The 13,163-nt window shown below is 38.7% G+C and overlaps 1 protein-coding gene across 1 annotated transcript in view; it reads left to right on the forward strand.

Moving 5' to 3' along the window:
• The window catches only part of LOC130916039 (high affinity choline transporter 1-like), a 56,057-nt gene that overhangs the window by 12,394 nt on the left and 30,500 nt on the right, over positions 1-13,163 (forward strand). The window contains exons 2-3 of the mRNA XM_057836402.1: positions 6,821-7,022; positions 7,112-7,225. Coding sequence (XP_057692385.1) covers positions 6,839-7,022; positions 7,112-7,225 — 298 coding nt within the window. The 5' untranslated portion in view covers positions 6,821-6,838. The remainder of the gene's footprint in view (positions 1-6,820; positions 7,023-7,111; positions 7,226-13,163) is intronic.

A 13,163-nucleotide genomic window follows, 5' to 3' on the forward strand; every position in this document is an offset into this window, starting at 1 on the left:
ACATTTGTGCCTTTGATCGTACAGCTACATCTGGCCTCTGATCTCTGGCTAGATCAAAGTTACATACCTGTCAATCATCATTAACGTTAAGTACCAAACGCCAGTTGCATTGGTGAGTAGAGGTTGGAATCTTTGAGCACCTAACAATTTGATTTTGATTACAATTCAGAAACAACGATTGGATTCTAAAATAAATCGGTTATTGATGCACCCCCCCAGCTTTTAGCTGCTTTTAATGTTTCGTACATTAGTTCCAAAATTGTTTAGAAATCCTCTCCGGCTAAACCAAACTACTATTTCAGGATCAAGTTAACTGTTAAAAACAGTAAATGAAATACTCAAGTCCCCATTCTGTATCAGTAGCTTTAAACTACATTCAATTAATTTAATGTTGTGAATCAACTGTTAAAGTTGTAAAAATTGCTCCTGTTATTCCATAATTTCCCTTCTGTCTACTTTCGACATGTGAAATTTTTTAAAGTGTTTTAAAGATAGATTCAAATCAAGATTTTGCAGATTTAGGAGTATTTTAGATAAAAAGTTCATTAGGTTCGCTACAGAAGAGCCTTCCAGAGAAGTCTACTGCTTTAAGATGGCGACTGTTTACTAACGGCAGCAAGTCTGTCATTTCATATCTAGTTTTCTATACATGTTCTAACACCCGACGTCGTCTGTCATTTCGCATCTAGTTCTACATATATGTGATATCTACCGTAGCATTATTGTGGCCGTATGTTTGTAGCAACTAGCAACTGGGCGTTGTTTGTAGCGGCTGTCGACCGCAGTGAGGTTTTATTGTATTTTTTTATCTAGCGGCATGAGTTGAACATGATATTTACTCTCGGTCTGTTCTTCATTGCGTCCCAAAGACCGCACTGACTGTGCTTTAGTTCCGCTTTACCTGGTATAATTTCATAATTGGAATTTATATGTTTGTAAATCATTCTCGAATCTTCCACGGCTGAATCGTGAATAATCTAAGAAACGGAAATTTCGCATGCCTCTACCTATGACCAAGAAAAAACAGTTTGGTCTCACTGCTCGCAGAATGGAGGTTGAGAGGCTTTGGTGCTGTACAAGCATGAAGCAGAAAAATATAACTATTGTTTTTGACTTATAACCGGATCCTTTTCACCTCACCTGATTCTGGTCCTCTGAAAAATGGCGCGTTCGGCCCAATTTACGATCACGTGATCGGATCGGGGACATCCCTTATTTATATAATGCTGTTTAATCCAGGCTTGTTGTGTATAAAGGGATCCACAATCAGCACACTTGCAGCTTTTTTGAACAGAAAAGGTAACATGTTAAAAAAAAACAAAAAAACAATTGCACGCCCTACGATGTGACTATTGCGCATGCAATGGCAATGTTCAAATGATTTATTGTGCAGGCCTCGTGTGAAATGAATTTCATTTTCCAACCTGAAAAGCAAAATGCAAAATTATTTGTTTTAAATTTTTGTCTCACACTTTTGTCTTGTTTTTGTGTGAAGATTCATGTACATATTTTGTGTACAAATTTTGTTGATCATTTTGTGCACTCATAAAATGTGAAGCTTTTTATTAAATTTGAGATGTAAACATGACAGAAACTACATGGTCACTACATCAAATTTGAACCTATTTTGAAAACTTGCTGTTGAAATGAGAAGAAATTTGAAAAGGAATTTGCTTCGTTATTAGCTTGCTAGCTGAGCTACAGTATATCAGTGGTGTCAACAATAATCGATGCGGCGATGCATCCCGATGCGGGGCATGGACGATTCGATTCGATGTGGGCAACAAGCCGAATCGATTCAGGGCATTTTAAAATATATAACTATGTTCAAAAATCTTCCCTGCGCAATTCCGGTGATGCAACGGATTTGGTTTCCCCAATTGTATTATTATTCTCATGTTTACCTGTAGAGGGAGCTACTTTACATTCAAAGCAATGCAAGGGGGACAAGGAACCCAAATCCGCTTCCTCACCGGAGTAACGTCACAGACATGCGCTGTTGCAATCGAGAGAGCAGAGAGATAGGACATAACATAACAATGGCTGACGCGGAGAAAAAGGGAGCGAGAAAGATTATTGATGCACCTAAGACATTGAAAGCAGACATCTGGAGCCATTTTGGCTTCTACGAGGTTGGTGGGAAACTTGACCAGAGTTATGCGGTGTGTAAAAAATGGAGGCCTACATTTTACTTTTGTTCTACATTGCAATTTAGTTGTTTTGTTTGCAACTGAACTGATCCGTGGATTGATATTGCGATAAAGATGCTGCTGCTCTAGAATATTTTCTTTGTCGTTTTCTTTAATATTTACTTGAATATTTTTATTGATGGGATCGTTGTGACTAAAATACAGTGACTGTTATTACTGATTTTGCACAGGAGTTCAGATGTTGCACTGTGTGAAAGGCGGCTACTAAAAAAAAGAGAAAGCCCTGGTCTCATTCAAAGCACTAATTATTATTATGCTGTGATTTTTTTTTTTTTTTTTTAATATATACCGGTATATATGAAAGTATTTGTTATTTGACTTCAACCAGGAGTGACACAAGAGCCAATAAAAAGTTGTTAAATGTCTGACCGCTTGTGTTGCCTCATGATTCACTAAAAATATGCTTTGCTTTAGAATTTTAATGCATCCTAGGCTTTAATGCATCGCGATGCATTGCCAAATCGAACTGAATCGAATTGTGACCATCTGAATCGAATCGAATCGTGGCCCTCCGACTCGTAATCGAATCGAATCGTGAGGGCAGTGCCGATGCACACCTCTACAGTATATCGGTTTTGAAATTGGAAAAAAAAAGAAAACTTTATCTTATTCCAGGGGTTCAGGGAATGCATTTGTGAAACCCACGGGGTTCTGTACTTTTAGCAAGGTTAGGAACTAAGAAGAGGTGTACAGATATGTTGTCTTCCTGTTTACTAACTATCAACACTTCTTATGAGGGTGAATAAATAGATTGCTCTGCTCGCTGCTGCTAAATAGTGCTGTCCATCTGGCCTCCATTGCAACACACAAAGCACTAATTCACATACATGCTGGTGAGGGAGGGACGTCAGACTGAGGGGGCTGTGCAAAAAGTCTGCTTTCTTATAGCTTTACTGACTTGCGTCATGATGCCCGGGAAGCAGAGGAGTAGCCTTTTTTGTCCACAGTGTGATTCGAAACCTTGAGTAGGATGTGTTCTGCCTCTGAGTAATTTTAATGCATTATTTCCAAAAAGAACAGACTCATTGTCTTCAAGAAGTGATTCGGACTGCCCTTAAGTCTGTGCAGACAGTACAGCATCATTCATTTTATTTTTGAATACTGTTGTTATTTGAATTATGACTATTGAAATGATATAATTGAGTGTGCATTCTCAGATAGCTTAAGGGCAGGGGTTATTACTGCGCATATGGAATGCTCTACTAAGAAATTGTTTAAAGCAGTGTTTTCAACGTTTTTTAAGTCACGGCACGTTTTTACATTGGAAAAAATTTTGCGGCACACTATAATCCAAAAATGTTCCAAAATTATTTTCTGTACAGTATATTTAATTATAAAATAATTTCTCAGTATGTATACTTACTCAGTGTGGAACTTGAGCCTGTTTAGATGAACACAGAGCCGATATCCTTATTGTTCAACAGCTCTCAGTCTTTCTCTGTTTTTATTTTTTTTACAGTAGTTAGGCTTGAAAAAGCTCAGTATTATCAGACGGGGACTTCAGCAATGTCTTAACCCTTTAACACCGAACGTGTCGGCAGCGACGCTTTTACGCATGTCGTCTTTGAAGCTTCGTCACGCTGTAATTACGTCACCCACGTGCCGCTGGTTGGTCTCATTTGAAAGTGCGGAAGTTGATGTCCACACCAGTTTTTATTTGAAGTCAATCGCCCATGAAAAACGGGAGATAATGTCATGTAAGTTTTATAGTTTTATTGCACTCATAAATATGCATTAAAACGCTGCATGGACCATGTATCTATCTCCATATTTCCATCATTTCTTATCCCTTTTCAAAACCGAAGTAGCACAAAAAACTACAGATCCCGAGAGGCGTTGTGATGTCAAGAAGGACGAACCGAATGTGGACATTTTTAATAAATTTCCAAACGAGGCGCCAACTAAGGAAAAGGAGGCATGCGAAGCAAGCATCGGTCGGTGTTGTGCACCGGTTCGATTGAGCGAGCGACTTTGAAATGTGCAGAATTAATCTAAAACTAAATTTAGCGTAAGGTAATGCATTATTTCATTAACTCAAGGAAGAAGATGAGCCGTATTTGTCGTTGTATTCCTGGGATGAGTCGGCGTCTTGGCTAGTAGAAGTGACAGCAGCGCGCTAAAGAGTAGGCTGTGTGACGTTGTGTGTGACGCAGCTCCGTGACCTGTTCATCCAGAAGCTTTATTGAGTTCGCAAAAAAAAAAAAAAAAAACTTTATTGGGTCGTATGCCAGAAAAATTTGAATTGAACTGAACTACTTGTCAATATTTTTTAAAGTACTTTTTTTTTCAATGTTATATACATTTTTTCTTCACTATAATCTTTTCATTTTTTATAAAGATGAGTGTTCGAGAAGCTTGATTGCATGTACGTATATACTTTAGATAAGGTGATGGGTATAATACCTAACTTCACAAAGAGATATCCTCCAAACCCTTTTTGTGTTAGATGATATATATATATTTTTTTCCTCACTATTTTCCACTGTATATAACCTGTTTTGACCATAGTATGTGTAAAGGCCAAAAACGCCTATGACCATACATGTTGTTTGTGTTGAATTGTCAAACATAAAACTATTCAATCTTATTTTTTCTATTGAATGTTTATCCTAACAAGTTGAATAAATATTATCAAGCTTCAAAACGGTTGGTCGAGCATGTTTGGTTGTCAACGGGACATCAACATTACAAATTTTGAAAAAATATTTTTGGATTTTTTTTGTCTTTTTGGGTCCAAAATGTGGATTATAATTGGTCAGTGAAGAAAACAACAGTTTGGACATGAAGTTCAAGGTGTCCTTAAAAAAGGGACCCAACTTGGCCATTGTGAACAATTTTTTCTTTTAAATATAAAGGCAACATCAAATGCATGCAAATTCGGCCAAAATAAGCTTAGGTGTTAAAGGGTTAAACCGCATCAGGGCTGAGCATCTCGCAGACAATGGTTTTGCAGTCAGGTAGTATTGATGTCTCTGTCACAGTGTGGGGCTTTTTGGATTTAGCAACAAGTTCAGCAACAAGGTAACTGGCTTTGAGGGCTTTCTAATTTACCTTTGTAGTTTTTCTCAAAAAAGTGCCTGTTTCTCTTTGTTTTCACAAAGGCGAACAAAATAGTCCATCGACTTATTTTGAAGCGACGGGTGTTTCGTTCGGAGATGACGTTTAAACTTGCTTGGCACCATGGCGCTGTTGTATAGCTGCTCGTGTCGTGTTCAAAAACTGTTTATTAACTTTATTTCTAGCCATTAGCCACCTTGGTGTCCTCAACAATGTGTTGGAATAAAACACAGGGGCAGGATTGACGGTCATCAAATAGCAGCAAGGTCGCTGATGGCTTGAAATCCGAGTAGGCCTTGAACGCGACACGAGCAATACCTCTCTCATCTGCACACGACCGAGAACTTTCTACCTACTCCCAAAAGAAAAAAAGAAAAAAACAATATTTACTCATTCCTTCCTACTGCAACTTCGCCCAACGACGTAAAAAAAAAAACATTGGATAATTACAATGTCGCATCATATACAGTGCCCTCCATAATTATTGGATTTATAATAATTATGTGTTTTTTAGCTTCTAATATTTTTTTTTCTAAATAATATGGGACCTTAATGGAAAAAAAAGAAAAATCCAACCTTCAATACAAGTGCATTTATTCAGTGGGGGAAAAAATCCCACATAAAGAAATAATTATTTGACATCAAATAATGTGTGTCACAATTATTAGCACCCCTGGTGTTAATACTTTGTACAATCTCCTTTTGCCAACAAAACAGCACCTAAGCTTCTTCTATAATGTTTCACAAGATGGGAAAAGAGAGAAAGAGGGATCTTCAGCCATTCCTCTTTGCAGAATCTCTCTAAATCATCCAGAGACCTGGGTCCTCTCCTCTGTACTCTCCTCTTCAGCTCACCCGACAGGTTTTCAATGCGGTTGAGGTCTGTGGCGTGAGCTGGCCATGGGAGGAGCTTGATTTTGTGTCTGGTGAACCATTTCTGTGTAGATTTGGCCATATGTTTAGGGTCATTGTCTTGCTGAAAGACCCAGTGACGATCCATCTTCAGCTTTCGGGCAGAGGGCAACAGATTTTGATTTAAATTGTCCTGGTATTTCAAAGCATTCATGATGCCATGCACCCTAACAAGGTTCCACGGCCTTTGGAAGCGAAACAGCCCCACAGCATCACTGACTTACCCCCATACTTCACAGTGGGTATGAGGTGCTTTTCTGCATGCGCATCTTTCGTGGCACGCCAGACCCACTTAGAGTGTTTGTTGCCAAAAAGCTCAATCTTGGTCTCATCTGACCAAAGCACACGGTCCCAGTTGAAGCCCCAGTACCGCTTGGCGAACTCCAGACGTTTGCGTTCATGATTGTGAGTGAGGAAAGGTTTTCTCCGTGCACGCCTCCCAAACAGCTTGTTGGTGTGTAGACAGCTTGTGTTTAACTTTACTTAACCTAGAAGGGACTATACATATGTATTATTTTAGCTTAATCACACCAGACTTTGTTAACACAGAGACTGTTATTTAGACTAATAGCCATTTGAATAATTAGTAAATATACAGCATATCAACCTTGTGGTTATTGTGGGATTGTGTCTGTTGGCAGTGTCACTGGTTTCCAAGCATGGCAGTGCATGTGGCTGGACTTGTGGCTGTGGCTGCCTTTTACATTGTTATCCTGCTAACTGGGATATTGGCATCACGCAAATCCAAAAAAGTGGAGAAGAAATGCACAGGCAAAAAGAGCGAAGTGGCCATCGTTGGGGGCCGAAACATAAATGTCCTGATTGGCGTTTTTACAATGACGGGTAAGTCTTTCTATTTGCTCGCATGTGTGTCACCTACTAATGCTTAAAGTTCAGCTTTGACTTTTTTATTTTTGTCATGTGTCTTTTAGCAACATGGGTTGGAGGAGGTTACATTATGGGGACTGCTGAGGCTGTGTACTCACCAGCCCAAGGTCTCGTCTGGGCTTTTGGCCCTCCTGCGTATCTTATAAACTTTCTTTTAGGTGAGTATGTGAGGGGGCAATCCTTTTTCATAAATATCACAGCAGTAAAATATTTGAAAAAAAAAAATTATGTAGGTGTCAGCGTAGTAACAGTCGTTTTTTTAATATACAAATTATTAGGGCTGTCAAACGATTAAAATTTTTAATCGAGTTAATCACAGCTTAAAAATTAATCGTAATTAATCGCAATTCAAACCTAACCATAAAAAGGGACAAATTCTGCAGCAGGATGGTGCTCTATCGCATACTTCAATGTTTACCTCAAAGTTCCTCAAGGCAAAGAAGATCAAGATTGTCCAGGACTGGCCAGCCCAGTCACCAGACATGAACATTATTGAGCATGTCTGGGGTAGGATGAAAGAGAAGACATGGAAGACGAAACCCAAGATTGTTGATGAACTCTGGGAGGCATTCAAGACTGCTTTCTTTGATGTTCCTGATGACTTCATCAATAAATTGTATGAATACTTGCCGAAGCCCATGGAAGTCATACAAAATATTAAATTTGAATCTCACAGCACCACTACTTAATTTGCTTATCTTATGTAACATATTTTTTAGGGCTGTCAAACGATTAAAATTTTTAATTGAGTTAATCACAGCTTAAAAATTAATAATCGTGATTAATCGCAATTCAAACCATCTATAAAAAATGCCATATTTTTCTGTAAATTATTGTTGGAATGGAAAGATAGGACACAAGACGGATATATACATTCAACATACTGTACATAAGTACTGTATTTGTTTATTACAACAATAAATCAACAAGATGGCATTTACATTAACATTCTGTTAAAGCGATCCATGGATAGAAAGACTTGTAGTTCTTAAAAGATAAATGTTAGTACAAGTTATAGAAATTTTGTATTAAAACCCCTCTTAATGTTTTCGTTTTAATAAAATTTGTAAAATTTTCAAACAAAAAATAAACTAGTAGCTCGCCATTGTTGATGTCAATAATTACACAATGCTCATGGTGCTGAAACCCATAAAATAAGTCGCATCCATACGCCAGCAGAGGGCGACAAAACACCAAAAAACACAAGTAACAAATGGACATGACACTGTGCTGTCATTTTAATCTGTTTGATTACGTGAGATTACCGCCCATTAACGCGATAATTTTGACAGCCCTAAAAATTATTATAATTCACAAAACGTATTATAACAACAAATTAGGACTGGAGCACTGTGGTTAGTATTAGTTAGTCTGCCTCACAATTCTGTTTGAATCTCAGCTGAATTTTTCTGCATGTTCCAACACTGCTTTTGTAAAGTTTCTCCGTGGCGCCCTGCTTTCTCATGCTTTCTAAAAACATTTTGAATGGATGTTTCTCTTTGTGGGTTATTGCCATGAAGCTAACCTAAACTATGTCTTTGAAGATTTTAGGGATATAGTCGTGAAAACCTGAAATGGTCCATTTTTGATTGAAAGATGGGTATGTCTGTTATGTGGCCCAGTCCATGTATGATTTGTTATCAAAATAGTATTTTGTATGTTTTTCAAATTGATTTTAGAGTCGTAATTTCATTACTGTAATGCATCCATTAAAAGCTATGATGTTTTTACCTTATTACAGCATCATAAATATTCAATTTCATTATAAAATATATAGATTTGTTTAAAACTACAGTGAAACCTCGACATACAATCCTTTCGACATCCGACGTAAAATTTGACTCGTCATTCATCTCGGCATATGATGACATGCTCGAAATACGACAATTTCCAACAGCGGCGCAATTTCATTGTCATTTCATCCTTCCTGCAAGACAGCAGCACGGCGGAGAAATCAACAATGGTCTCAAGAAGGCTAGTGCAGGTGGTGAAAAAAAAGGAAAAGGTGACACTTACCATTGAAATTAAGATGGAAATGATGGACTACGTCTAGGATCTCGACAGTCCTGCTCCGACCAGTTCGCCAGTCTTTATAAATTAAGGTGACAATTGTTATTAATATTAAGGTGACAATTGTTATTAATATTATTGTAACTTCGGCAAGGAAGTCACCAGCTTTGTCAGGTTTTTAATCATTTATTTCAGAACTTATTACAGAAATAATAATTATTATGATATTATACCGATTTGTATTCATAATTTATTTGTTTTGCTATGTGTAGTTACTATTTGTAACTGTACCTGCAGTACTTATGAAGAATTTACAGTAGTTTATTGGGCTGTGGAAAGAATTAATCGAATTATAATGTATTCTTATGGGAAAATCCCGCTCGACATAGACTATTTTGACTTCTAACCCAGTTCCTGGAACAAATTAAATTTGTATGTAGAGGTACCACTGTATATAGTTTACCAGATTATGATAAGCTATAATGGTTTATTACTTTAAATACAAAAATATTCAAGAAAAATCTAGTATCCAAGCATGCAGCTTTCATTACTGTTGCACCGTGTTCATGGTCCCTTCATAATCACAGTTGTTTTAAATAGTTATTTTGACCGATAATGCACATCATAAAATGCAAGACAAAAGATGGCTACAAGGTAATATTGTTTAGCCTTTTTTGATATTGTCAACAGTTATGTTTACATACTGTATGTTTATTTCCCCCCACAGCTGATCATTAATATTATGTGTAATGCGCTTATTACATGTTTTTAGACATTAATCAAATAGATATTTTACTGTAAAATAAAATATTAGGGAGTTCAAACTGTTGATGAAAAAAAAAATATTGAGTCATCATAGCATTCTGCGATTTTCATTTAGCTTTGGTAAATGACCTTCATTACCGTAATGCATAGCTTTCATGAGAATCACAAGTATGTGCCCTGCAACCTGACTGGAAACAATGGCAGGTCATACTGGTCTTTGACTTAAAAATAAGCTCCAGCTCTACATTAACTTGACTGTTTCAAGAACAAGTGCTATAGATAAGTGATTAGTTGGTTGTAAGATTCAACAGCACCTCTGCCACTGCACTTTGATTCTATTTCCTCAGAACATGCTTACACAGCATCAATTCCACACAGCAAAAAAGCAAAGGGTGCATTCAGATATGCATTTGAAGCGCATAGCTACACTCAGAAACTCCGACCATTGTTGGAATCTAATGGAATACTTCCAGTCTCACACTCTCAGGATTCTGATTGACTTACCCAAGGCTATGTCTCCATGTTATGCTGTTCCGAGAAATGACAGCGCAGGCTAGGCATAAAGGGATGAATGAAACTGCACACTGCAACAAGGTAGCATGAAGCTCGTTGGCCGGTAAAAGTCTTTAAAATAGTCGCAGGGTTCATGACATGGGGAAAAAGGCAGAATCCAGTAGTCCGGAAACTGTCAGCTGGTAAATTAAATAAAAATTCGAAAAATTGAATTAGAAATCATCATCCAGTGAACATTGGTGTGAAGAGTTTACATGCCGATTTGTGAAGAACAGACCCAAGTGCCAATACAGAAGGACAATTTAAGGCTTGCCATTGATGGATATAAAACTGACCGACAACAATTCATCGCCATCAATAATTGCACATCCCCTCCTGTTCCCCTACCACAAGGTGTCCCCCAAGGTTCAGTTCTAGGTCCCCTCCTCTTCATTCTCTACATCCTCCCCCTTGGTCAGATCATCCGTAAACATGGACTCCAATTTCACTGCTACGCTGACGACATCCAAATTTACATAACCACACAACAAATCTCGCACAGCACCCAATCCACACTTCAAAACTGCCTCAGTGAAATTAATTTCTGGATGCAAGAAAACTATCTTCAACTCAACAGTAACAAATCAGACATAATCATCTTCGATCTTCCGCTTCGATCCATGCCTTCATAACCTCCATAGTTGACTACTGCAACAGCATTCTCTTCGGTTCTCCATCCAAACTCATCAATAAACTACAATATATCCAAAACTCCACTGCACGCCTTCTCACCTGGACCCCCTGTAGGAACCACATTACCCCAGTCCTCCACAAACTGCACTGGCTTCCTATTTCATAGAGAATTCAGTTCAAAATCATCCTTCTCACTTACATAGCACTCAATAACTTGGCCCCTCGCTACCTCAAAGACCTTCTCTGTCTCCACACCCCCTCCCGTCACCTCCGCTCTTCTAATGGAAACATCCACCGCCCAAACAAAGAACACACCGAACTTGGGGGGACAGAGCCTTCTCCACTTCTGCCCCCTCCCTTTGGAACTCACTCCCTTAACCCATCCGTACCTGTTCAGACCTTCCCACATTCAAAAAACTGTTAAAAACTGACCTTTTTAAACTAGCTTTTAACTTATAATTATTTTCTTTGTTTTGTTCTGTTCACGTTGTTTGCGGTTTTTGTTCCTACTGTAAAGCGTCTTTGAGCATTGGTAAAAGCACTCTACAAATAAAATGTATTATTATTATTATTATTAAAAGGATTGGTTAGCCACAAAGCTGCTTCATAGGTGTTTTTTTAAGCACTTTGGGAATTTTCTTGACAAGGACTGCTTTGTTGGCTACAAGTCAAGGTAAGGTAAAATTGAAATTTTTCTTAATCGTAATTGTAGCTAACTTGTCTGTAAGCTGATTCACTGCCATTAACAGTGATAAACGTTAAATCCATTTGAATTGGGATGGTTGACATTGAATAATCATGTTTCAGTGATTGGTAGATGAACACACTAGAGGGAAACAATTCCCCTAGAGCCCCTTTCACACGTGCCGGAACACCGTGAAAATCCCGGGATTTAAACTGGCAGCCTTTGTATGTGAATGCAATTTCCCGGGTCGACTGACACGGAGATTACGCGGACATTTCACGGGTCTCGTCTTAGTATAATGCCTGGGAATGTCGCGGGGCTCATGTGTGAGCAAGCGTTAAATTCCCGGGTCACAGCACGATGGCTGATGATGTAAATATCATGGCGGGCCGATCGTCACTTACTCTTTCTTCGCACTAAAATGAAAAGCGGTAAACAAACATTGCAATTATCAAAATAGCAAGCTGGAAATAGCTAAATGAAACTGAAAACATAACCAAATTAAATTGCTATTGGATCGTAGAGCCGAGGAAGAGAGTCCATCGTCCATCTTAGGAAATGTGTGGTTTATTTTGTTGCCGATGTAAGGATCCGCAACTGCGGAAACAAGTTTGTACCTCAAAGCACAAAACAAAGGAGGGATGCATTCAAGAGTTTATTAAATACAAACAATAATACACACGATTGTGGTGGGTCCGTGACAGTAGGTCGACGGGGATCAATAATAATAACATAAGCGGTAGGCAGAAAGCCAATAAGACAGCAAAAAGAATACGCTCAAATACCAGCACAATGTAGGGTATTTCAAAACAAGGGTGGCAGAGGTGCCGAATGGCGCCCAGGAAGTTGATATCCCGGCACTGTTCTCTTGGATCACCTGGGCTTTAATACTTTAATACTGTCTTGATGAGCTTGAACTGGCTGCAGTTACGACGTAAAGAACGCTCCCACAAACGATTTGACCAACATTGTGACAGCCGATGCTGACCAAAAATGACGTAATGTCCGGGTTATAATATCACGCAAGCAGCCCTCACTGTACAGAGAGTGCCAGTGGGCAACACGGGACAAGTGTGAAAGTGTCCAACCCGCGTCATTGCCGGGAAATCTCTACATGCGTGAAAGCAATGACGCAGTAAATTCGGCGTCACTTTACACGGGAATTTACCGGGATATGTTTGTGAAAGGACCTTAGGTTGGCAGGGTAGCTTATGAATGACAGTTTTTCACGATATGAGCATCGTCACGAGAGAAAAAAAAGTCTCATTATAAGATTTCACTTTATGTACGAAATCCAGAAAAGCCACTCCCTCGCTTAGTCTGTCAGAGAAGCCTCGGCATGCCACCAGGTGGCATGCGAGCTCTGTCTTTTGCTTTGTCTCCCCAAGTTTCTAGGTATCTCACATCAACAAAATCCCCCATCTGCCCACCTGCCGCTCATTCTTGTTGTC

Source organism: Corythoichthys intestinalis, chromosome 5 (genome assembly GCF_030265065.1).
Source record: "Corythoichthys intestinalis isolate RoL2023-P3 chromosome 5, ASM3026506v1, whole genome shotgun sequence".
Lineage (NCBI taxonomy): Eukaryota > Metazoa > Chordata > Actinopteri > Syngnathiformes > Syngnathidae > Corythoichthys > Corythoichthys intestinalis.